The 27,644-nt window shown below is 37.9% G+C and overlaps 1 protein-coding gene across 3 annotated transcripts in view; it reads left to right on the top strand.

Annotated features, from left to right (window-relative positions):
- Slc25a13 (solute carrier family 25 member 13) overlaps window positions 1–27,644 on the top strand; it is a 178,825-nt gene that overhangs the window by 66,265 nt on the left and 84,916 nt on the right. For all 3 annotated transcript variants that reach the window (XR_013088677.2, XM_076833883.2, XM_076833890.2), the window contains one exon: window positions 25,072–25,211. Coding sequence is in view for 2 of the 3 variants with exons in the window: in XM_076833883.2 (XP_076689998.1) it covers window positions 25,072–25,211 (140 nt within the window). In the remaining variant the exon portion in view is untranslated. The remainder of the gene's footprint in view (window positions 1–25,071; window positions 25,212–27,644) is intronic.

Raw genomic sequence — 27,644 nt, 5'->3', positions numbered from 1 at the left:
TACCTGCATGCTGCCACCTTTTATACATGACAGACATATCTTCATGGGGATGAGCTACAAAACTGCAGGAAACCCTGAAGTCTTTTAAGTACTTGAAAGAAAGGGAAGCAGTGGGACAATGGTAAGTTCTTTAAGAGAAGCTGTCTAATGAAGGTCGATGTAACAGGAAGCACCCTGTTTCCCTTGGACTGTGTGGTGCCCAGCATACTAGCCTGTGCGGTGAACCTATGGTACCATTGCCCATGAAGAACTTGGGTCCCCTTTGGGTGTATTGATTTTGTTTTCAGGGGAAATGGCTAATGTGCTCATTTTAATGTCTTTATTCTTAGTTCCCAATTCGTTCAGACTTCTTGAACTTGTCTTCTCTGATATATTATGGGAAATAGATGCTGGACAGAGATGATGTCACAGAGCCACGTAGGTTATAAAATCAGGGAGACTCAGTCCTTCCCTGCCACTTTTGCCTCTGAGCCAAGTGAATTATCCTCTCAAGTTCCTTATCAGAATGAAGATTATAACTACATAAAGCATAGGTAGGATAGTATGATAGGTTTATTGTACCAGCCTTCTCCTCTACCCGCCTGCCTTCATGCTCATGTAGCATGACAAGATTATGCAAGATGGGATCAGCTAGGGCCAAGGCAAAAATGATGTGCTTGTTTCTAGAGTCTCAGATGTTTTCTACTAACACTTCAGAAGGATCATTTAATATTTAAAGATCCATAAGTGCTGGGGATGTAGCTCAGTGGTAGAGCATTTGCTTAGCATGCATGAGGCCCCGGGGTTAATTCCCAACACTGCAGAGAAAAAAAAAAAAATGTCCCATTAAATCCTTCAGATGATCAATGAGCAGTTAGCTTGTGGTGTCATGGAAGCCAGTTTGATGAAAATGATACCATATGAACTTGGGTTGAACTACAAAAGCCTGGGAGGAGGGGGAGAAAGCTGGGTTGGGGATGGCAAGGCTGGGAAATGGGCTTCAGTTATCTTCCTTGATGTGGATGAGTCTTGCCTTCATGGGTCTAACCTGGCGAGGGAAGTTGGGGAAGTTGAGTTGGTGGCTGTAGAAGAAGAAAACAGACCTTTATCAGTGCAGAAGGATATGTGAGTTAATGAGAGTTAAGCAGAAAAATTAAAAAAATAAATAAGATGGACACGTGGAGAAGCAGGGTGTAGGAGACAGAGTCCTCTGTAAATTTAGAACTGCACTAGTGTGAGAAATCCCTGGCTGTTTCTTACTAGTTCTTTATTGATAGACAAAGTGTTTCTGCTGTCTGAGCCTTATTTTCCCCATCTATGAAATTGGGATAGTATCTACCTTAAAGGACTGTGTTTTAAAAGATCTACCACATATATAGTCACTGTCTGTAAAGTAAAGGCCTTTATAAAAATAGCAGCACAGAATGAAATCACCCAAGAGAAGAAGAGATTTCCTTTTTTACTTTCCCTCCATTTAAAAAATCTTGTTCTTAGGAAAAGTGTTTCAACATGCAGTTTAATCTCTAGTCTGTTATCCAGGAGATTGTTTGCTTACCATCTGGCTGTGTATATTCAATGCTGCCCCATTTCTCAAGGCAGAAGGGTTGGAAGCCCCAATTTCCAGAAACTAATATGCTGATTATGCCGTCCGTTTCTTATGACTGTTAAAGAAGAACATACAGCCCCTTCAGCAGCACCCTTTGTTCATGAGTAGTATATTGGTAGAATTTGCATATCTCGTCAAATAAGAACGTGTTTTGTATGCCCTGTTTACATTTATGATCATTCTATGAGGTCCTCACCCTGTGAGTGTCATAAAATGTAGTCTAGACTTTCTAAACCTAATTAGATTAAATTAAAAGAAAAATGCATAGTACTATGAAACCCAAATAACCATCAAATTGCAAATTAATAGCTGACTTCTAACATTTTTCATAAGGTAGGGTGAAGTCATCAAATGCAGGCCATGTGGGTGATTGCCTTTTGGCCAAGTGAACAAAATCATATTGGAGGAAAGGTATGGCAACCTAAGGAGGGCTTTTTGTTTTTGTTTTGATAGTAGGTACCTTTAGAAAAAAAACTAGCAATGCCTTTCAAAAACTTAAGGTAGAGTAAAAGATGTGAAAAAACAAGCAAAAATCCACAAAAAGATGAATTGGACCAAATTAGAGGACTTAACCTTGTCAATCATGGGCTCATAAACCCAAAGTACTCAGAGTGTGAAAATCCAGATATGAAGCTGGCTGCCTGCCCACTTGAGGCTATTTTGAGATAAGCAGTGGCAGTTTCACTTGTTGACATCCTTTCCTCTGTGTAAAAGCTTTATCTGAGAACAACCCTTGAGCGTGTCTGAAGACCATCCACCTCAGTGTACATTTTTGGGGAGAGTGGTCATGGAGCATTGAGAGGAAGGAGGCTCTTTTACTTCCCAGACTGGCTTGGTAGACAGGTGATCATGAGTTTAGCATTGTTTTTACATTATGATTGTCACCTGGCCTTCCCCTGGACTTCAGAGAAGGCTGGAGACTGTGGCCTGAGGTCCCCTCTGTCCCTCAGCTTTGCATTTCCTGCAGTGAGAGCAGATAATGTTCTTTATCTGTTTACATATTTGGTTGCCATGGAAGGGTGTTTGAAGCAGGCTTCTGCAGCTAAGCTCAGTGCACACCAGTGTTTGTCAATAAACAGCAGTGTTCCTGCACACGTGAACACTGAGTCTGACATGCACTCAACAAAATTCAGATGGAGTGATGGGCAGATAATCAAGTGTCACATTTCAGTGAAACCCTGCCCCGTTTCTTTGAGTCCTTGTTTATGTTTACTGTATTTTCATGTCTGGATCACTCCCTGTGTTTGCTACAATGAAAAGATCTTGATTAGGCCAATTTTATTCCTTTGATATTCAGTTCGTTACATTCTCCTGTTTCCTTTGAGAGAAAACTTACCTCCAATATTCTTGCTATCATGTTTTCTTATTTTGATACCTGATGTTTATAAGTAGCATTTTGAGATTTGAACTGGTAGATGATAGAATATTGGTATAATGGTAAATTTTAGTTAATAATTTAGGAGTCTCTGTGTGTGTGGAAAAAATTTGTTTTAAATTTTAAATTTGTTCCAAATTTTGTTTACATTTGTCTGTTTTATATTATAGTTTTTGAACTTACCTTTAATTTTTAAAAGTATACTTTATTGGTATAAGTGTACATCAGTACATGGAAAAGAATGCACAGATCATAAGTGGACATTTTGATGAATTCTGTGCAGAATAAATACTCATTCGCCACCATCCAGATCAGAAGAGAATGGTACCAGCAGTGTAGAAGTTTGTTCTCCCCGTCACAGGGTAACTACTGATATCAATTGATCTTGCCTGTTTTAAAATGTAATATCAGTAGAGTGGTAAAAAAAAAATGTACTTTTTTGTTCAACATCTTATTCATGAAATTCTTTCATGTTTTGGTGTGTATTTTTTACTTTATTCTTTTTCTTTATCATATGGTATCCCATTATGTGGATCTATCTCATTTATTCACTCTACTGTTTTGGGTAGTATCAGTAACGTCCTTTGAACACTCTTTCACGTATTTTTGGGGTTCATGTGTAGGTATTTTTAAGGATAGAATTCCTAAGTCATAGGAAATATGTCTATTTACTTTAGTTGATCTTGCAAAACTGTTTTCTAGGGAAATTATACCAGTTATTACTTAATTACTACAGCTTTTTTTTTTCTTTAAGATTAATTATCTTGGCAACTTTTGGTCCTTTTCATTATCACACCAATTTTAGAATAAGGTGTTAATTTCCCAAAATAGCATACTGGAATTTTGAGTATTATTGCATCAAATATGAATCATAACTGCATGTATATCTCTATGAATAAATAAGTTCTAATTCCCATAAAGGTTTTTAAAGTATTTAAATAAAAGTTCATTTAGTACTAAATAGTCATCCAGTTGTTTCATCACTATTTGAAAATTTTGGCGAAGAGTATAGCTTTTGAAAAGAAAAGGTAGCATATCTATGTCATTCATCATCTAAAGATGCCAGTGGACCTGCACCATTCTGCAGGTAGGACTTCTGCCAGTAGGAATTAGGGCTAAGAATCTCAGAAGGAAAAACATAGGAACATGAGCATGAATCTCTGAGATGAAGAGTAAGCATTGCTTTTTTTTTTTTTTAAGTTCATGAATATTTAAGTAGATTTATATTATGGCAATATATATTTGAATATTCTAAATAGAAACTTGAAGGTTCTGAGTTGTAATGACACTGATATTGTCAAATTTTCCCATGACAGTGGGAGAGAGGAATGTGTAGAGGGATTAAATCATTACTTTAGTCTTTTTCACTTTTTCACTGCTATGACCAAAAGATCTGACAAGAACAACACAGAGGAGGAAAAGTTTATTAGGGGTTCGTGGTTTCAGAGGTTTCAGTCCTTAGATGTCCTCCTCTATTCCTTAGGGCCGGTCATTATGATGGAAGAGTGTGGCTCAGGATATGGTACCAGGAAGCAGAGAGGGGGGGGGGCGGAGGGGGGGGAGGGATGGAGGGAGAAAGAGAGGGAGAGAGAACTGAGATACTACTCCCTTCATTGTGGGTAAAATGTAAACCCCAAGTGCATGCCCCCAGTAAGGCTCCTCCTCCAGCCACACCCTGCTTGCCTACAGTTACCACCCAGTTAATCCCCACCAGGGAATTAATGTACTGGTTAGGTTAAGGCTCTTAATCACTTTACCTCTAAGCTCATTGTCTCACACATGAGCTTTTGGGGGACATAACTGAACCATAACAATCTTGGTGGTAGGTAAGGAGGAAGGAGAAAAGGATTTTTGTTGGTTTTGTAGACATTTGACCAAAGGAAAGAAATAATGAGTTGGCATACCATTATATTAATTGTAAATCTATGTAGTTTGTGACAAGATATTATAAAACCCCCAGATAAAAAAAGTTTAAGGCCTTATCTCATTAAACGTATTTTTTGAGCCAGGTGTGGTGACGCATGCCTGTTATCCCAGTGCCGCAGGGGTCTGAGGCAGGGGGATCATGAATCCAAAGCCAGTTTCAGCAACTTAGTGAGGCCCTGAGCAATTTAGTGAGATCCTGTCTCAAAATAAAAAGTACTAATAGGGTTGGGAATGTGGCTCAGTGGTTAAGGACCCCTGGGTTCAATCCCTGGTACCCCCACTCCCCCTCAAAAAAAATTCCATATTTTTTTGAGTGTCAGCATGATTTTTTCTCTTTTTTAAAAATGTTACTTTTTATCCAAGGACAGCAATTGAAAATTTTTATGTAGAGGGTCAAGTAGTAATGTTTTAGAATTTGGGGCTATAGAGTCTCTATTACAACTACTCAACTCTGTTGTTCCAAGGGAGACTAGCCACACATAATATGTAAATGATGAGTGTTGCTCTATTCTAATACAACTTTATTTGCAAGACCAGTTGGTGGGCTAAAGAAAAATAAATTGGCCAGTTTTTGTGCCAGGGACATATACATGTTGATGATATTAAGACTAGGGACTAAGACACTTAGTAGAATGCATATTTTATGATATTTGGGTATTTTCTATAGTCACAAAACAAAGAGAGTTCTTTGTTTTAAAGAAAGAGACATATGCTATGTGATCTTACTGACACATGGAAACCAAAAAATAGTCAAACTCATAAAAACAGTAGAAAGTTGGTTATCAGAAAGAGATGGGGGAAATGGGAAGATGTTGGTCAAAAAGTACAAATTTTCAAGATTAATAAGTTCTGGAGATCTAATGTAGCGCATTGTCACTTCAGTTAATAATAACATATTATGTATTTGAAATTTGCCGAAACAGTAGATCTTAAGTATTCTCACTACAAATTTTAAAAATTGTGAGTTGGTGGGTATATTAATTAGCTTGTGATAAATTTTGCAGTGTATGCATGTATCAAAACACATGTACACACATACTTTTTGTCAATTATACCTCAATAAAACTGGAAAAAGATTAGGGAAATGTAAGGAAAAAAATGAAACAGGTTTTCTCTTTGTATGTAATATGGTCTAGAAATCTTATTTATTAGTTTAAATGCCTCTTAGAAATGCAGAAAACTTTGGTTCATAAAAAACCCATCTGTCAGGTTTGTAGCAGATGAAACTTTAACAAAGAGACTGAAGTTATTTGAATCTTTATTGCTATTAAATCTCATTTGTTTTCCTTTTAAAATAATTGTAGATGAAATTTTCTAGTTGCAGGTAGTCAACTTGGGTTCTTCCATAGTTTGGGTGAGTTTTCTTGACATCACATGGACAAAGGAGATGAGTGTGCAGCCAGCCGAGTGGAAGCTGGAGACACATCTTGCATGCTCTGGGGACTGCTTTTTTGTTTTCACAGTGATTAGTGGTAGCTTTCAAATACCTGCATGTGAGGTGCTATCATCCTGCCCAGGTCTGCTGTTTGTAAGAGGAAGTGGGTTGAACTACTCCAGGAGCCTGTTTTTCCAATGGTGTGGCCTGAGCCAAGCTGAAAGACTCTTGGCTGGAATTGGAAATGAAGAAATTTGATCTTTCTTTATCTTTGAAACAGTGAAGACATGCTTTCCTGATTAAGCATGCTGCCAGAAACCCTTTTGCCAGTGATAATAACTGGCCTTTCATTAGTTAGGAGTGATTGCTATCATTTATTGAGTACCTACTGTTTGTGAGGCAGTGCAATAAGCATTTTACAGTCTCTCACTTAATCCTCATAATAATGCTAAGAGTTGGTATTCTCTCCAGGGGAGAAAAATGAGAATCCCAAAAGTGGTGGAGAATTCCACTTCTGGAGTGAAAACAGGGACTCAAACAGGTATTTGTGAACTCAGGTTCTTAACAGCAATCAAGATAGTAGCCAGGGGGTGGAAGCAGTCCAGGTATCCAGTGACGAAAGTGTATGCACACATAATGGAATGTTATTTGGCCTTTTATTAAAAAAGGAAGGAAATTCTGACACATGCTACAACATATAAATGAACCTGGAAGACTTTATACTAAGTAAAACAAGTTAGTCACAAAAAAGTATTTATTTATGATTGCATTTATATGCGATTAGTCAAATTCACAGAGGCATAAAGTAGAATGGTGGTTAGTAGACTTTGGGGAGAAGGGAAAGGTGAGTTGTGTTTAATGGGTACAGAGTTTCTGTTTTGCAAAATGAAAACGTTTTTTGAAAGGAATGGTCATGATGGTTGCACAACAGCGTAAATATACTTATTGCCACATTATCTGACTAAAAGTTAAAGTGGTAAATTTTATGGACATTTTACCACAATGTTTAAAACAGTTTTTAAAAAAACATAATGGAAGTCCAAGTTCCCACAGTTAATCACAGTCACTGGAGGAAATAGATTTGAATCCAGCTGGGCCTGACTCTAAGGTGTGGTCCCTAGCTGCCTGAGTTCTTCGACTTCCCTCAGGGTGCAGGTGTCAGGTTGTGCAAATTAGGACTTCATGTCGGCCTCCCTGGGCTTGTGCTGCAGCGCTTCTGGCCTTTCTTAGACCCTCTAGTGGAGTCCCACTGTTGCAGCCTGTGGAATACCTGTGTGTTTCAGAGTAGGAATTCAGGATGCCCTAGAATACGGAGCCAGAGTGTGACAGCAGGGTCAGGGGAATGGGTGGTGTCATGGAAGGAGAACTAGGTTAGGACCTAAGATCTGTATAGATCAATGAGCATATGTCTGCATCATTGGATTCTCCCTCTCCCCATCTGTCAAATGAGATTTTAGTTCTGTGAGAACCTTTACTAAACACCCATTTTGTATCAGGGCCGGTGCTAGATGTTGCCTGTGTTCCAAAGGTAAGGAAGACTCAGACCCATCTTTGAAGGAGGTGAACAGCCTTGTGGGATACAAAGGAAGTTCATGAAATATGCCAAGACTCCTACAGAAAGAGGTGCTAATGTTCAGCCTGGGCCTGGGGGTGGGGGCGAACAGAAGGTCTGAAGTATAGGAAACCATGTGAGCAGAGGGTTAGAGTGGAGGAGGAATGGGTCATGGGCCTCACAGAAGGTTCATCTGAGGGGAGCTTCCGGGACAGGGCAAGGAAAATTGTAAAGGTCGATTGAGGGTCCTGTTGATGATGACTTGAAAATCTTGATTATTTAATCCTTTCATTTATTCAATAAATGCTTTCATTAACCCACATATATTAATTCAGCAGAGACTTATTGAGTCACTATTATTTGCCAAGACTATTCTAGTCACTTAGAATACATGAATAAAACAAAAATGTTCTCTCTCATGTAGCATACATTCTAGCAGGGAGAGTAACAAACGTTATAAATACAAAAATTATAGAGTTGTAGTGGTTAGAGATGAGTGATTTGGAAAAAAATAAAGAGAGCCTGTTAAGTAGGACCAGGACTACTGGAATATTTGCAGGGGGTAGAATTGTCTCCTTAATAGGGTTATTCAGGGTAGATTTCATTGTGAAAATGACTTTTGAGCACATGTTAAAGAAATGAAGTAAAAGACAGGTATTGGCAAGGAGGTGGATAAATTGGAGCCTTCCTCGTACAGTGTTCTTGGGAATACAAAGTGGGGAAGGCACCACAGAAAGCAGTATGGAAGTTCCTATAGAAAACGAAAATAAAAATAGAACGGCCATAAGATACAGCAAACACTTCTGGGTATTTATTCAAAATAACTGAATAAGGATCAGTGAGGATCTCGAAGAGATACTAGTCCTCTCCCATTTATTGGCCTAATATTCAAAATAGCTAAAATGTGGAAATGATCTGAATATTTACCAACAGATGAACAGGTAAAAAAAAAATGTGGGATATATAGCAAAATAATGTATGGTCATAAAATGAAATCCTGCCATCTACCTTACAGATGGACCCTGAGGACATTATGCTAAGTGAGATGAGCCAGTCTCAGAAGGACAGGCAAGATTCTACTTAATGAGTTATCTAAAATAAAATAGATAAATTCATAGAGTCAAAGAGTGGTAGCTTCCAGGGTTTGAGTGAAAAGGGAAATGATAAGTTATCAACAAGCGTACAGTTTCAGCTAAGCAAGATGAAATAAGTTCTGGAGATCTGCTGTATAACTTTGCACATATAATTAACAATACTGTACACTTAAAAAATCTACCAGGAGGGTAGATATCATGTAAAGTGTCCTTACCATAGTTCAAAACAAAACAAAACAAAAAAAAAGGTGAGGGAATTGGGGTGGGTTGGAGAAGATGTTTCCGGGAAGAAGAAATAACTACAACCCAGGTTCTAGGGATGGAGTGTGCTTGGCATATTTGAGAAACAGCAAGGAGAACCCAAGTGAATGGAGTGAGGCAGGAGGAGGCCAGTAGGAGAGGAGCTCAGGTAGGGCCCTGTAGGCCAAGGTTAGGACTTAGACTTTGAGCTCTGGAGGTGATGGTCACATGGAAAGTAGTGTCACAGCCAGGGCAGCGGAAATGGAGACCTGGACTGAATTCTTACCCATGACCCTGCCAGGGCCATTCCCAAGAGTGAGTCTGTGTGGCTCGGCTCCTAATTGGCTATGGGAGAAAGAAGGATCAAAAGAAATTCAGAAAATCCAGGGAGTCGATCCTGGTCTGGTTTTGCTCTCAAGAAAAATGGTTTACTGGGTTGTTGCAAGTGGTGGCGCACACCTGTAATCCCAGCAACTGGGTGGTGGGGCTGAGGCAGGAGGATCACAAGTTTGAGGCCAGCTTGGGAAAGTTTATGAGACCCTAATAAAAAATAAAAAAGGCTGGGGATATATAGATCATTGATAGAGCATCACCCCAGTTGTTAGGTATTGAGTTTAATCCACAGTACCATGATGAAAAAAATATATGTATATGTATATATACATATATATGTGTGTGTGTGTGTGTGTGTGTATGTGGTTTACATGATCTTACGAGAAAATGAAAGAAACTGGCATTTGTATCTTTATGTTATTGATCACCTGTTGTATACCAGCCACTGAACTAAGTCCTGGGAAAACTGAAAATCCGTATGTACAAACTGAAATTAAATCCCTTTCTCTCACTCTGCATGAAATTCAGCTCAAAGTGAATCAAGAATTTAGGCACTAGAACAGAGACCCTGTGCCTAATGAAAGAAAAAGTAAGCCCAGATCTTTATCATGTCTGATTAGGAACTGACTTCCTTAATAAGATTCCTGAAGCAGAAGTAAAATCAAGAATCAATAAATGGGATGGAATTGGACTAAAAATCTTCTTCTCAGCAAAGGAAACAATAATGTCAAGAAGGAGCCTATAGAATGGGAGAAAATCTTTACCACATGCACCTCAGATAGAGCATTATCTCCAGCTTATATAAGAACTCAACTCAAAAAACTCAATACCAAAAAACACAAATAACTCAATCTATAAATGGGCAAAGGATCTGAATAGACACTTTACAGAAAAAGAAATACAATTGATCAACAAATACATGAAAAAATGGTCAATATCTCTAGCAATTAAAGAAATGCAAATCGAAACTATACGGAGATTTCATTTCAATCTAGTCAAAATGATAATTCTCAAGAATACAAGCAACAATAAATGTTGACAAGGATGTGGGAGAAAACGTACACTCATATATTGCTGGTGGGACTGGAAATTAATGCAACCAATCTGGAAAGCAGTATGATGATTCCTCAGAAAACTTGGAATAGATTCACCATTTGACCCAATTAATACTCCTCCATTTATGCTCAAAGGACTTAAAATCAGCATACTGCAGTGATACAGCCACATTAATGTTTACAGCATCTCAGTTCACAATAGCTAAACTATGGAACCAACCTAAGTGCCCTTCCACAGAAATATGGAAAAGGAAATGTGGTATATATAAACAATGGAATATCACTCAGCCTTAAAGAAGAATGAAATTATGACATTTGCTGGTAAATGGATGGAGCTGAAGAATGTCATGCTAAGTGAAATAAGGCAATCCCAGAGAAAACCAAATGTTTTTTCTGATATGTATAGATGCCAAGTTACAATAAGCAGGGAAGGGGGCTAGGGAAGAATAGAGGTACTATGGATTAGTCAGAGGGGAGTGAAGGGAGGAGAGAGGTTATGGGGGTAGAAAGGATAGTAGAATGAATTGGACATATTACCCTATGTATATATATTATTACACAACTGGTATAATTCTACATCATGTAGAACCAGAAGAATGAAAAGTTATACTCCATCTAGGTACGATGTGTCAAAATGCATTCTACTATAATGTAGAACTAATTAGAACAAGTGAAAATAAAAAGAAAATAGTGTTTTTCACACAGATGTCTAGGTTACTTAGAAAATATGCTCGATGTGGGCTTACCAAGGAGAGCTTTGTCTTTAGGTGTGAACAGAATTCTGAGTTGTTGGGAGGACCACAGGGCAGCAGGGAGGGCTGGGATGGTGGTCTTTGAACAGGTTGAGGCAGACAAAGCCCTTGGCTGAGGGGTGTAGCTTTAGATATGTGGGGGAGGGGCACATCTGGTGGAACTCCAACCACAGGGACCCAGAGCAAGAGTTTTTATTTCATATGAGAGGCTGTTGGGAGCCAGTTCAGGTTGTTGGGAGGACAAGGGTAGGATCAGAAAGATGCTTAGAAGAGATGATTTTGGTTGTGTTCATTAGTCTGGGGCAGAGCCAGAGGCATGTGAGCCTGTGACAGTGCCTCCCAGTCTTCTTTGTGCAGCAGGCACAGAATCATCCCATCTTTTGAGTGTGTGTGGGGTGGTTTGAAAGAGTGTGGAGGGACTTACTGGTGTCTGAGCATGGTGGTGCTGATGGTAGTTTTGTAGAAACTTTTGTTTTACCATAATTCTTAATTAATGATGCTCAGCAGAAGAGCATTTTCATTGTGAAGTTTGAGAGAGAGAGAGAGTAAAATGAAGCCATTATCTGTTTGGCATGTGCATTAGTGATCAGTCTTATTGTGATGCTAACTGAAGACCTCACCTGTTCTTATTTATTGCCCTTTCCTTAGAGGTGATTCCGCAGTAGGCGGTGTTAGTAGTAGCCTTGCTCAGTAGTGGAGTAGGGCTTCAATCCTCCTTTTGTCCAGTGGACTTTTTGGAAATTTCAAGTATGTTCCATACCACAGCACTTCCCTGAGTGAAGAGCTAAAATTTTATTTGCATAATAGCTTTACATGTTTTTCTCTTCCTTTGACTTTTTTATTTATATTTTTTATTACAGTGGACAGAATTTCATGAAATGTATTTTTATGTGCAATTTCAAAGTTATTCTTAGATTGTGAACGTAACCCAATTTCATTATCTCAGTCCTGGTGGTGGTGGCAGTGATGATGATGAGGAAGACTAGGAGTGCGAGCGTATGTGTGTGTGTGTGCCCTGCCGTGCGCATGTTTTGGGGGGAACTGTTCCAAGGTTTTAATTGAATTTGAAATACATGGGTTCTCAATGTGCAAGACCTAGACAAATATCAGAGAGTCCATAAATGGTTACAATGGTTTCTAATATTTTGTCTAAATGGGCTTTCCCCCACCTCTAGAGAGAAATTGCATAGCTTTTATCAAATCTTAAAGGGGTCAGTGATCTGTCAAAGATAAAACCTGCTTTTCATAGAGGGCAAGTTGAACTAGTGAAAATATCGTATTTTAAGTCTTTACCAACATTGCTATTAAAAACATCAGCTTAGTTTATGTATGTAATGATGATTGGTTTTGGGATGCCTTTTAATTGGGGACATACAAGGGAATGAAATGTTTTTGACAACCCCAGTATGTAACATAAGAAGCAGATTTGAAAAGACATGTTTTCATAACTAAAATAAGTATAGAACAATTAATGAGTTATAAAGAACACAGAAAGGGGTATTTGTTGGCTACCTAATAAAAGCCCTTCAAGAGAATTGGTTCTAATTTTCATGAAATGTAGAATGGAAGAAACTGGCCTGCGCTCTCTTTTACAAGCCCTGTCAGTTAGCCTGGAGTGCAAAAGAAGCCAGTCCAGTCTTGCACTTTTATTAGAAATGGTAGTAGCCTTTTGTCCTTTAATTTTTACATGGAAAAATAATGTTTAGTAACTTTATAGGAGGGATTCCTGTTTTTATTAGTAAGTGTTGTGAAAAAAGGACTCTCCAACTAGAGAATTATAAAGCCTAAAATTTTTAGTTTATTAAGGCTCTGAGAAGTCCTGCAGGAAAAATAAATCTATTTGACTTTGTTCAAACTAGCACTTAACAGACTTAATTTTAACAGGACCTTTCTTTCCTGTGTATCACACTAAATAAGATCCACAAAACTGAGGCGATTTTTAAACTAGTTAATTCTTAATCCTAAACTATTCCTTCTCAGTTAGTTAATTCCCTAACATGGATGATGTTTGAAGGGGCCCTTTCTGGGTTCTGTTAGACTGTGTCCAGGAACACCTGCTGTGACAAAAGTGAAATTGGTGTACTTTGGCAAAACAGGCAAGCTAGACAACATGAGGAAATGTGTGGAAACAGCCCACCTGAGTAACTGTCATGTGGGTGCAGAAAGTGATGAGAATTAGAAGTGTGAAAATGAGAAGTTTCCAAGTTAACCTCTCAAGTCTAATACTAAATATAAAAAGCTAGAGGGTTGCCTGTACTGGAACTAGGCTTCAACCAGCATTTATTATTATCTTTGTAAAAGGCCTTTGGAAAGTAAAATATTAAAAAAAAAAAAAAAAAAAAAAGATACCCGACTGTTTACAAATCAGAAGGAAAATTATTTGGGAAATTGTTTGTTAATACTGATTTTGATTTGGGTGTTTGGCAGAAATAATGTTTCCTTTTGGGGAAGAAACTTCTTGCCCAACAGATTTTATGTCCACTGTGTGGTACTCAAGCACATTTTCTTACACATAGTCGATTCCAGCGGGAGCAAGAATTCCCAGTAAGGGCAGCATGAGCTTTGAAAACGAACACCTCCATGTCGGTAACAATCGTGGTGTGGCTGCACACTGAGCATCTTGTCAGAGTTCCTAGAGACCCGCTCAGGAGCTGTTCCAGTTCATTGGGTCAAAAATCCACTATTTACGAAAAGCTAAATACGGATTTGCACGATTGACCATAATGGCTTCAATTTTGAAAGATAGTGGTATCAGAGAGCACTTCCAGTTGGTGGGATAATCTGAGCATCGCCCATGCTCAAATGGCTAAAATATTGTACTTTTTGCTACTTCATCACTCCATTTTAAAAATAGGGAGGGGGAGAAAGGCAGGCTCGTTGAGAAGGTGGAAGAATGTCAATTGGAGAGGAAATCATGAGAACCGTGTGAAGCCACTCCTTAGTTAACTGTGGCCTGAAGGTTAACTGCTTCTAGAAGGCTATCATGGTGTGGAGAGGCCGCACAGGGGGCCCTCTGGGTACCTGTGCATGTGTGCGCGTCTGTGAGCAAGACCAAGGGCGAAGAGGACTTGTCAGTAGAACCGGGTGTAGGGTAAAAGCTGCTAGCAGTGAGTCCTAAGACTTGGAGTCCTGGGAAAATTTGAGTATTTTAAACTGTACAGCTCATTTAAAAATAGTAAAATTATACCATTATTCTTTCAGTATGAGAGAGAGATAAAAATACAGTTTTTCTAAATTGGAAAATTTGCTGTAATCTTGCTGCTAATGACTGATTTCTTCCAACAGTTGCAAGGCAGTTTTTGCTCTGATAGGTTGATAAAGGAAACAAAATCAAGAACATATTGGAAGTTCTCAGAGAAAATTACAGTTTAGGTATATGTTGGGGGTGGATAGTTAGACATTTTAATTGAAATAAAACAGTTTCATACTAATATGGGATCACTGTGGGTGTGCATTTGTAGTACATCTGCTCTTGAAGCATTTAAGGAGGGTTAAATGTATGTTAATGCTTTTGTAAGAAAATTATTTTTGATAACATCCGTCTAAGGAAACTAGCTTAGGAAATTGGTTTTTTAAACAATATGGATATTATACTTGCATTTAGAGAATGAATTAGTATTCTTTGTGCTGCTTTAAGAATTTCAAAGCTTTGGAGTTTTTTGGTTGTGTTCTCTAGTGGTGATGAAAGTTAACAATAATTAACACAACAGATGATTAAAGCAGGCACATCTGGAGAGTGACCACAGTCTGCTATATGCCTCCAAACACCATTTTAACTGACCTACTTTTGATGTCCTGAAGGGCTGCTAATGATTTAGTCTACTCATTTGAAAATACTTTTCCTAGCAGATTGAAGACATCTCAGTGGGCTTTTCTGCTATTGATTTAGTCAGTGCAGAAAGTGTGATAGGTGATGACTATCTTAGCCTAAATATCGATTGACCTTTAGCCTTTTCCTTGTTGGTAACAACCTTCTCTATGCAGACTTGAATGGTGTATTAGTCTTGAGGATTTGTAGGTCTATCTGGTTTTAGAATAGGATTCTTATCAATGAGGCGTCTGTAAGGGTTCCCATTGTAATAGCGTGGGAGTGTTTGTTACCACTCTGGATACACTGGCTCCATCTCAAAGCTGCTGATTCAGAATCTTTGGGCGTGGGCCGTGGAATGTTTTAAACAGGCTTTCCAAAGGAACATAGTTCATACTTCAGTTGTACAATGGATAGTGTAGTTTATGGCTTTCTTTCATGCGTGAGGGATTAGGCCCAGGGGGTAGAAAGGTGACTGGTTTTGTAGGAACCACAACTTTGTCTTCTGGCACTAGAACAATATTCTTTCCAGGATGCCACATAACTTTAATAAGGGTGGTTCCTTCACTCTCTAAGTATAGAACTGGAAGAGTTTTAAATTAGTCTTAATTTTTATATGCGTCAACATTGTATATGACTTCATGTAACATTCAGCTCGGCTTGATTGTGTGTGCTTATTTTTTGAAAGACACTTACCATCTCTGTACTTGCATGTTCAGAATAATAATAATAAAAGTTTGCAGGGGCTTATGGAGAACTCAGTTTTAATGTGAAGTACTTGGGCTGTACTTACTCTGTTTTAATGGCACCCATTTTCCCCCTAGAACTTTCCTAGAGCAGGGCTGAATTGTAGTCAGAATACTTCTTTCCTCTTCAGACCCTTAACTGTGATTAATCTAAAAAGGCACTTGTCAAGAGGGTTTGAAATGGCAACCTTGATATTGGAGCATGTGGTAGTAGATAAGTCTGCATCCACTTACTCCATTATGTTATTTAACTTACGAATTCAACAATTTGTCTTTTGCTCCCTGCAGACGATGGCCATATCAGCTGTTGTTAACCATATCAGCAGGGTGGAATATTATTTCTCTTAGGGCAAAACCACAACTTTTCTCTGAGGATTTAGCAAAGTTAGAAATAAAGTGTGAAGCTGTTCAGAGAAAGTCTTGCCTCCTGCCTCCTGCCTCCTAGAGGGGGTTTACTTTCATGTTTAACAGAAACATCCTTTTTGAGTTTATTGTATTAATAGAATTTTTAGAATCTGTGTGAGAGAGATTATGGCTTAGTGTTTGAGATAATATAGCTTGATGAACCTTTTTTATTTTAATGGGAAACTTGTTTTCATTGATTTGGAGCTTTGAAAAGTAAATCTTTTAGAAATTAAAGTGCATTAATTTAGTTATTCTGTATGAAAACAAAAATGTAGGAAGTTAAAATTTGCATAAGTGAAGACCTTGATGATTTCAGATTATAGTGTGGTGGAGGTTCAGGAATAAGGGCCCATAGAATTTGTAAAAAACAAATTCAGTCTAACCACTTAATGGCATTTGCAAGTAATTTGCCAATTAAATATTTCTAGTATCTCAAAGATCTTCAAAGTAAAGAGTGGAGGTTCTTAATCTTTCCTAATTTTGTACTTTAAGAAACATAATAGAAAATTACTTAATTTTGATCATTTTTCATTCAAAATTTTAGTACATGAACTCAGGGAAGGATGGATTGTAAATATCTGAGGAAAATCATGGCCTTTTGAGAGGTGCATAAACTGATATTCCCAAATCACACTGTGCCTGATTTTTTTGGTATCATTTGTAAATATTTGGTGCCCAAATAATAATTTTCAGTATAATTGAGACTTTAGATTTTAGAGTTTTACCATCTTAATGCTCACCTACTGTGTATGGAACATCGTGCTAGGCATGCTTAGTTCCAGAATGATTTTCCAAAATAGGTATTTTATGCCCACTGTAAAGACTTAGAGAATTGAGTCAGTAATTTACCCATGTTTGTCATTGGTGAGAGGTGGCTCTGGCAGGTCCAGGTTTTTGAAAAATCATCTTTGTTGAGATATAATCCCCCATTTACCCATTCATCTGTATATAATTCATAATTCAGTGGGTTTCCAGTACATTTCCGGATGTGTGTAACCGAATCCACTTTCAGTTAGAACATTTTCGTCACCCTGACAAGGAGCCCCAAACTTTAGCAGACATACTCCCCTTAACACCCCGGTCTCCACTTTCGTAGGTCCTTTCAGTCCTAGAAAACCATTAGTCTACCTTCTGTCTATATGAATTTGTCTACATTTCACATAGATATAACCATAGAATATGTGGTCTTTTGTGACAGACTCCTTAGCATAATATTGTCAAGGTTCATCCACATATTAGCAAGCATGCTATTTCTTTTTTATTGATGACTAATAGTCCATTCTATGGATATTCCACATTTTGTTTAATCCTTCTATCAGTAAGTGAGTGTATATGTTATTTCCCACTGTGGGGCAAGTTATGAATAATGTGGCTCTAAACATTCGTGTACACCTTTTTGTACAGACATGTGTTTCATTTCTCATGAAGATACACATGAGAAAAGAATTGCTATGTTGTATGATAACTCTGGTTAACATTTTGAGGGCCTGTCTATTTTCCAGAGTGTCTGTGCTGTTGTGTATTCCCAACAGTGTGTGAGGGCTTCAATTTCTTCACATCCTCATCAACACTATCTCTTTTGATTATACCTGTCCTGCTTGGGTGAAGTGCTTACTATGGTTTGATTTTCATCTACCTGATGTGTAATGATACTGAACATCTTTTCATGTACTTAGTAACTTATGTCTTCTTTGAGAAAATTTCTACTCAGATCCTTTGCCCATTTTAAAATTGGATTGTCTTCTTATTGTCGAGTTGTGAGAATTTTTTGTATGATCCATAGTTCCTTATCAGATTTGTGATTGCAAAGTTTTTATCCTACTCTCTAGGCTGTCTTTTCACTTTCATGATGGTATTTGGATCATAAAAAATATAATTTTGATGAAGTCCAACTTGGCTATTTTTTTCTTTTGTTGCTTTTATTTTGATTGTCATATCTAATCAGTCATTTACTAATCCAAGGTCACAAAGATTATGCCTATGTATTCTTTTATAATTTTCTATAATATTTGCTTATATTGTCCTCTAAAGTTGTTGACAGTCTTAGCTCTGCATTTAAATATTTGATTCCTTTTGGTGAAATTTTTATTTATGGTAGGAGATCAGGACCCAATTTCATTCTTTCACATGTAGATATCTCGTCTTAGTACCATTTGTTGAAAAGACCATTTTCCTATTGAATTATCTTGTTATATTTGTTGAAGATTTGTCAGCCATAAATATAAGGATTTATTTCTGGACTCTAACTTTAATTTGTTCTAATTTTCTTGTGGGTCTATAGGCCTCTTATGGTTTGGATGTGAGGTGTCCCCTAAGAGGTCATGTGTGAGACAATGCAGGAACATTCCGAGGTGAAATGATTAGGTTAGGAGAGCCTTAACCCAATCAGTGAACCACCCACTGATAGGGATTGAGTGACAACTGAAAGCGGGTAGTGTGTGGCTGGAGGAGGTGGGTATTGGTAGCATGCTGCTTCCTTCTGCCACACTCTTCCACCATGATGTTCTGCCTCCTCACCTGGAGCCTACAAGAATGGAGCTGGCTGCCTATGGATTGAGACCTCTGAAACTGTGAGCCCTTAAATAAACTTTTCTTCCTTTAAATTGTTCTCGTCAGACCTTTTAGTCATAGTGGTGAAAAATCTGACTAAAACAAGGTCTGTCTTATGCCATACCACATAGTCTCGACTTTGAAATCCAACTTTGTTCTTATTTTCTAAGGTTATTTTGCCTCTTCTGATTCCTGAAAATTTCATATGAATTTTGGAATCAACTTGTCAGTTTCTACAAAGAAGCCAGTTGGGATTTTAACAGTGTTTACAATGACTCTGTAGATCTCTTTGGAAACCATTACCATTTTCACGTTAACTTCGGAAGTATATTGCCATCTTAACAATATTCTAGTCTTCTAGTCAACAGGTTTTTTGTAGTTCTTAGAGATTATAGTTTACGTATCTTTTATTAAATTTATTTCTAGTATTCTTTTCAAAGTTATTGTAAATGGAAATGTTTTCTTAATTTCATTTTTAGGTTGCTTATTTCAAATGTGTAGAAATATAAATGATTTTTGTATACTGATCTTGTATCTTCTTGCCTTGCTGGGCTCATTTATTAGTTCTAAAGGTTTTTTAGTTGATTTCTGAAGACTTTCTGTATATTAGAGAATGTTTCATGTGATCCAGATTTCAGAAATTTCTACCATATGTATACCCTGCAGCCAGAAAAAATTTATTAACTTAGTAGAAATTAGTTGACTTTTTAAAGATACCTTTAGGAAGAAACAGCTGCCACTTTGTTATCATCTTTTTATAATATTAAAAAATACAGCTGTCAGGTGTGGTGCCACACATCAATAATCTCAGCTTGAATCTGAGACAGGATTGCAAGTTTGAAACCAGCCTGCATAACTTAGTGAGACCCTATCTCAAAATAAAATTTAAAAAGGGCTGGGGATGTATTTCAGTGTTAGAATGCTAGCCTAGCATGTGGGAGGCCCTGGGTTCAATCTACAATACAAAAAGAAAGAAAGAAAATTAAAACCCAGCAGACTTTTACACAGCAAATATTTGTGGAGAAAGTAGAGTCCCATAAGTAAGCCCAGAGCAATCCTTATTTGGTGAAGTCTTGCCTTAGATAATATCATCATTACTTGGTTATCTTATGGGAGCAGTAGGCCTTCCAAACGGTTTGTTTGGCTCTGACTGGAATAACAGCGATTACACTTTTAGAGATAAGCATTGTAATTTGTTTCAGGAGGAGTGGCTGAACCAAGAAAAACATGATTTTATATATTCAAAATTTATACCTACTGCCTTTCTAGTGCTAACTTATTTTTGCTTCCTAATCTGTATGGTTTAAGTGAATGGTAAGTTTTTAAGGCTAATATTTTAGACTAGGGAGAACTTCCATCTGATTTTTTTTTTTTTTTTTTTTTTAAGTTAGTATCGGTCAGTCAAAGCATGCTTATTTGGAAGCTCTCAGTTGGCGAGTTGTGGATTATTTCGGACCAAGCAAGCAACCGAAAAGTCTCTGGGTCTTCTCTTTCCTCTCCAGAACTGCAGAGGAAAGATCTGAAAACAGCGAGGGCTTAGTGATAGGATGATCTTCAGTTTGCTTTAGATGATCTTCAGTCTTTAATGGTAAAACTCATTGAATTGCCCACAGAAGCTAGAGTACAGGGCAGAATTGGACTTGAAAATTCCTTTGTATGTATATGTGTTGTTGTTATTGTTTTTCTTTCTGATTTTGCCAGCTATTGGATGAGAAGTATACTCTTGTCTGTCATTGCTTCTCAAGGCCTGTAGAAATCTTAAACAATCAAATGTTATGTGAGAAAGCTCTTTGTGTCTCCCAAAGGAGAAAAGCATATTAACTCAAGGGTGGCGTTTTAATGTCTTCCAAAGTGAGGGGATATGCCAGGAACCATTTCAGTTATTTATTTGGTTGATAGATGTTGTTGCTATTCAGGAACCTGCAGGCAAGTATTTTAGAAAATGGATGCCCCAGAATGGCTTATGAGGCAGAATAAAATACTCAGGGACTTAAGAGCCTATAAAATCTTTTTTAGAGAAAATATATGAGTTTTCCAGAGTGGCACGATTTAATATTTTAATTTTTTTAAAAAAGTGTTTATTAGCTGTGATGATGAATAGATACATTGGTAGATATCTTCATTTCATCTTTTGCATATTATTGCTCTGTCTGATTAGAATGGCTTGGCAGTCTTAGGATATTTGAATAATGATCCTGCTAGCCATGTCAGAAGAGTGAAAAGTAAGTTTTGTAGAACTGTGCCAAGTGGCTACAACTCAAGGCCTTTTTTTTACCCTGGCAAAGTCCCATGGCCAGTTCTTCTTCCCATAGCAAACTTTTCTTCACCATAATGTTGCGTAAGGCCTAGGTTTGAAAAATAATATTTGTAGCTGGCACACGATGCCAGTGTCTGTGGCTACATGGAGCAGGATCTGTCATATCTCAGAAACCCAGGTGGCTCTGGGCCAAGGCACTATGACTGAACCCTTAACTTGCTTCCACAGAAGCCAACCTTTCTTCATGCTGTTGCTCTCATTGAATAATTCCTGGAAGGTCTATCTGAGTACATCTTTGGCTGCCTTCAGGACCCAGATCACGTCTTAGTTTCTTAAGAAGTCTTTCCCTCTTCTTTGCCTTCCTTTTTAAAATTCTCTTTCCTTGCTATGGGAAGCCCCAGCGTTTTAGTGCTGATGGACAATACTGTTTGGGTCTGCTGCTGCATTATTTCCTGTGAGTTAGATCTGGGTACAGCATGTCTCCTTCCATCCTTTCTCTTCCTACACAACTTAGTCCAGTGCTCATAACCTATGCTGCTTAGGAGTTGGTGGCTAGCTAGCTGAGAACTGAAATGAAAATTTCTACATGGCTGGTACAGTAGAACAGCCAAGAAACTGACTGGGCCACTTTCCCAGGGCCACAGAGTTTGTACATTGCCCAACTCCAAGGAGTACTAGTCCATGAAATGAATGTCATCCACTGGGGCTGAGCAATACGGTGGCCCTGAATGTCCTCCAGGGTCCACGCATGAACAGTGTTGACACAGTATTGCATTGTGCCGGCTGGTCTGGAGGCTCTGCCCTACCTCCTTCCTTTCATTGTTTTGTCTGTTTCAATGGGAAGTTAAAAATTAGTGAGGTGTGAGTCTAACCTCCTATAACTCTTGAAGATCATTTTTGTAAAATGAGGTCCCCAACTCTTGCATCAGAAAAACTTAGGGTGCTGGTTAAAACAGAGATTATTCAGCTCTTCAGTAGACTTAAAGTCAGTTAAGGATAGGGACTGGTAGTTTTAATAAGAAAGACTGCTACTCATTGAAATAAGTTCAGTAAGGGACCTTGACCATAGTAAAGGGTAATGCCACTGCCTTAACCTGTTATACTGTCTCTTGTAAAACTTTTTTGACTCATTTAAATTAAAGAGCTTTGTAATGTTTTGAACAACTAATAATAATTAAAAAAAAGTAAAAAAAAAAATAAATAAAACACTGGGAGTGGGGCTGGGTATGTGGCTCAAGCGGTAGGCGCTCGCCTGGCATGCGTGCGGCCCGGGTTCCATCCTCAGCACCACATACAAAGATGTTGTGTCCGCTGAAAACTTAAAAAAAAAAAAAAAAAAAGTTACTTAGGGGACAGTTGCTGTATACTCACTACTGTGCCAGCCACATGGGAGACTCAAAAGTAAAAAGTAGGGACTTTGCTGTTGAGGGGCTAATAATTCATTGGGAAATAAAAGATATGAAGTAAATAAAAATAAACAGTTTATGTGTGTACATTCATACGCATATCTTAGTGATACTGTGTAGCTATAAACCTGAGTGACTTACTAACAGTACTTCAGGCAGACATTTGCATAAGAGAGACCAGCTTCAAGGAATAGTTGGGAAAGGTTCACAGTTTTGGACTCAACAGAAATGTTACATTAATTATAGTTGGTTAGAATGAAACCCATTTTAATTTCATTCACAAATGTTTTAGCAGCTTAAACTCATATCAGTAATCTAAAGCCATATAAATATTAAAATGGATAATGAGTGCCATCCATCTGTATCTGTCTATATAATCTATATATGTATCTATCTATCTATCTCATTTGGTTAGTACTTTCTATTAGTTTCTATGGGACATGAAGGAGAGGTCAAAAAGAGGAGAGACCTCAGGCTAAAGATGTGATTCAAAGAGTGCCTGCCTAGCTTGCGTGAGAGCCTGGGTTCAATCCCCAGCACCATCAAATAAAAGACAGAGAAAAGAGAAAGGGTCTTATGTTTGACAGCTGTCCTATGATGATTATATTAAATTTTTTTAATAATTTTTTTTAGTTGTTGATAGACCTTTATTTTATTTATTTAAATGCGGTGCTGAGAATTGAACCCAATGCCTCACATATGCCAGGCAAGTGCGCTACCACTGAGCCCCAGCCACAGCCCCTGATTATATTAAAATTTTGCTTCACTGGAATGCTTGGTGAAAAGCAGTCTTCAAGTTCACTGAGAATAAACCAGAAAGCTTTTTATTTGCTCAATATTTCTCTGAATTTTATCATGGTCTAAAGTTTTATTTAATGTGTAAAAATTGCATCCTTTGATCATGTCTTTATCACTTGAACATCGTTTCTCCTTAGATAACTTACTGGTCTAGATTAGAAGGCTGGAGGACCTGTGAAGTCTCTTGTCGGGCATGTTCCAGACAGAGACATAGACGTGAGAACTGGAAAGGAGCTGCAGAGTATCTTGGTTGGTATATTTTGCCTCTGGAGGAAGTCAGGCTTCATGCTGTTAAGGGACTTACGGTCATTAAAGTAATACCTAGCACTTGGTGAGTGCCCAAGAAATTTTGGCTACTGTTATTAGAAGAATTTGAACCCAATTCCAGTAATTTGTTCTCAGGTATTGAAGAGATTCTTCTATCAAATTCATTTTATTGGTCTCTGATCAGACCTTCTAAGAGTCCTCCGTGCCTATATTTTCTTTTAAATCCCAATTCTTAATTCACTTCATTTTCTTTATATCCTGCTTTTTTTTCCCTTGGAAGTGAAGAAGACAGAATAAATGCAGAGAAATTGGAGTTGCACTTTAAAAGTTTTGATTTTATTGTCCTCACTAGAGCTGGCCTGAGGTTTTCTGCCACCTTTTATAAAATTTATGCCCAGCATAATTCTGATTTTTATTGCCTTCTCTGTGCAAATGCACATCTTCACTTATGCTGATGGTGGCACAACTGTTTCTTCATGGCAAGACTGTAACATTTTCTGGAAACTTTAAAAGAATGGAATAAAAACTTTGTGGATATACTAGGGGTGGAAGTAGGAAATTAGGGCGAAACAGAAACATGTGCCAAAGGTTTTGGCACCCTTTAGAAGACTAAAGAACCTTCTTCTTCTTTTAAATAGAATCAAAAGGGGAAAAAGGTGTCAGGCACAGTTTGCTCATAAATATGAGCAAGTTTGGTGGATATTTTTAAAAATGTGAAAGCCAGAACAAAATTTATTAATCAAATAACTTGTGCATCCTCCACCCTCCAAACACACATTTTCTTGGGAGGAGAAGGAACTAATAAAACCTTGAAGCTTTAAAAAAGTCATGTCTTCATACTCCTCTTTTCTGTCAGTCCTGTTACAGTTCTCTAGGAGAGGCCAAAAAGAAGTGATATGTCAGTATGGTACATTCAGAAGCCTTGAAATGGGATTATTTGGGCAATTTGAAGACTTCAGTAAAGTAAAAAAAAAAAAAAAAAGCACAAAGTAAAGAATCGAGCTGCTGACTTTTCTTTCTATCTCCTTTAAGTATAGCAGATAATTTTTTGACTGTTTAAAGCTCAAATAGAGTCTTACGGGTGTTGAATATGTGCTTCACTCCTTTAACTGGTATCTAAATCTTCCAAAAACTTTTTAATAACTAGGTAAAGATTCTGTTTGAGACCAGTGTATATTGTATGTAGGTCTGTTATGTGTTTCCTGCCAATGAAGATCGAAAATCCAATATTTCTTGAAACAGAACAAATGAGATGATCATAGTTTCAGCCTTTAATTTTGGGTTCCTATTGCCTTTAGGATGTCTCTGTGTGTCCGCATGTGTGTGCGACTTCTTGATTTTTCTTTTTTGCACCTTTGGTGGGATTACTAACTTTGGTTTCTTGACTGATTCTATGAGAATTTTTACTTTTATTTCTGCTAGTTTTTAAATTGATTTAATTTTGAGTTATTTTTTATAGAAGAAGAAAAGCAATATCTGTTTAACAGTTTTTATACAAAAGGCCCTGGCTTGCTTTGTTTTAATCAGCCTTTCTTTTCTCTTTTCAGAGGATGTTAAGCAAGTTTTTGGACAGACCACAATTCATCAACATATTCCGTTTAACTGGGATTCAGAATTTGTGCAACTACATTTTGGGAAAGAAAGAAAAAGACACCTGACATATGCAGAGTTTACTCAGTTTTTGCTGGTGGGTCTAACTCTTAAAACGTTAAAAAGAGCAGTTAAGTAAAAGATGACATCAAATTGTGGGTACAAAGATACTGGCTTTGACTTTAGCCTTGAATTTTGATTTACTGCAACTTTGAAATGCTGACAAGACTGTCCCATTTGGAAGTATTTCTTTATTAGTATGTTTAAGTCATTAAAATATATATATATATTGAGACCCCACAAAATCAGATGATTTCCTCAAGATTACTTCGGTCAGGAGCGACAAAATTTGAACTTGAATTCAGGACTTTTGAGTGGCTCTCCTACTGTGTACTGTTTCTTTTCTCCCCCCTCCACCCTAAGAACTGAGATGTCATTGTTTGTATCTAACTGTAGCATCATTTCATCTGAGGCCTTTTATAGATTTAAGCCACTGGTCTCAAAGTTGACTGCATAATGGAATTACCTGGGGAGCTTTGAAAACCATCATTGCCTGGCTCCCACCTCCGGAGATTGATGGGGTCGGGGGGCATTGGGATATTTGAAGCTTCTCTCGTATCCTTGATGTGCAGACAGGCTTGAGAACCAGTGCTTCCCATGGGCAACTCAGGAATTGTCTGCATTTCTGGGTGCACCTTCCTTAGCCCAGTCCCTCCTGCCCTTTGTTCTTTACCACTTTCTTCCATTATGATTATATCATTGGGCCACAGATGATGGCAACTGAAGAGTGTTTTTAAAAAGATACATGATTATAGTGTAAGTTTTCCTTCAGAAGTATCATCTAAACACTGTTTCAATTCCTGTGTTAACATTTAGTCATAGAATGTCAGTACCAATATGATATATAGATCTCTGTGATGGACCACCCTTTCTTTCAGATTTTTATGCATTTGTTTTGTTTCATTTATATTTTGTTAAATCATAAATTTCATTTAAGAGTATTCTTTTGATATATTTAAATTCTGAGCCTTGAGGTTAAACTTGCCAGGGAAATCAGCTTTGGTTCTTGGTTACTAAAAATGTTCATAGCTCTCTTGGTGCCCCTGGTTCTTTTTGTGTGCCCAAGACATCGCCAGAGCCTTCGGCACAGCTGGGAGGGAGGAGGAGGCTGCAAAGCTGCACATGAACACTGAGCTGTGGTGCTCCTTCCTCAGCATTTCTCTGGCATCCCTTTTTAGGTAATAGTATCTACAATTAGTTAACTTCAAAATGTGCCTCTCTTTCTGACTTTTAATAGTACTGCTAGGATACATGGACTATTTTGTTCTTGCCTTAAACATGCCTTTGTATTTTCTTAACATGTTAATATGTATGAGTCCTTATTTTTGGTTCCGTATGAACATAAATGTACTTGAGTAACTCAGGTGGAGAAGAGAATGTGAGTTAGGTTTTTGCTGTTGTTTACACAGGAAATTGGCACACTATAGGAGGAGGCAGTATTCATTTTGATGAGGAATAATTACAATAATGCTATTGAGACAAATGCCTCAAATTGACTTTATAGAATACAGCCTAATTAACTTTTAGTCTTAATGGGATGTTAGCAATAGTAAAGATGATCACATTTCCCCCTTTAAGCAAGTATCAATTATACTGAATTGCATAGCAGTGTCTAGGCAAGAATGGAAGATGTGGGAAACGCCAGAGTGCAGAGCTGGATGACTCATGGATTACCAGCTATGTTTCCAGCTGCAGCTTGTAGGGTGTCCATTTAAATTTGACTTCATTCCTTGCTGATAAATGGAATCATCCTGTGGTGTCTTAGACGGAATGATTTTGATCTTAGGGCCAAGATAGAAGTATTAAATTGACTATGGTGGTTAATGATTTTGTCCAGGTCCTGCTTTTGTGTGCAACTTCAGACCCAGATTTAAAGAAATTGGTAGACATATCATGACAGGCTCTATATGACACCTAGGAATGCCGTTTTGATGCCTTCTTTCCCTTCATTTCAGATGTTTGGTTTACTTCCTGTGAACTCTTTTCTGAATGCAGGTTGAGCTTCTGACTTCCTCTTCAAATTCCTTTTTGCTTCCTTGGGGCTCTTGTTTCTGGATGTGGATAGCGTCTGAAAGAAATAAGTGAATTTTATCTGGTGTTTCAAGCTTGCACTTCATCAGGCATGCACCGTCTTTCTGCTCTAGGGCAGGGCTCAGAAGCTCAGGCACCAGCTCCCTGCTTGGTGCCAAGGTTGTAAAAGCAGATGCTTGGCTGTTTAAGAGGTGAAAGAGCTGCCACCATGCATGTTACTACCTGTCTCTGATGAGGAAGAGGAACAGCTATAGGGACAACTGAGAGATGCTTGTGGTTTCTGGAAGCCTGAGTGCAATATAGAGACAACACTGCTGTATTCCACTGAGGTCCCTAGAAAGTAGTAGATCAGGTTGGTTTCAGCCAGCATGTGGTACCCATACTCATAGTATGTACACATGTGTCATTGGTGGGCAGTGCCATTTTTTTGCAAGTTCCA

Source organism: Callospermophilus lateralis, chromosome 1 (genome assembly GCF_048772815.1).
Source record: "Callospermophilus lateralis isolate mCalLat2 chromosome 1, mCalLat2.hap1, whole genome shotgun sequence".
NCBI lineage: Eukaryota > Metazoa > Chordata > Mammalia > Rodentia > Sciuridae > Callospermophilus > Callospermophilus lateralis.
Note: the sequence above shows the minus strand (reverse complement) of the source record. Positions and strands in the feature narration are given on the sequence as shown.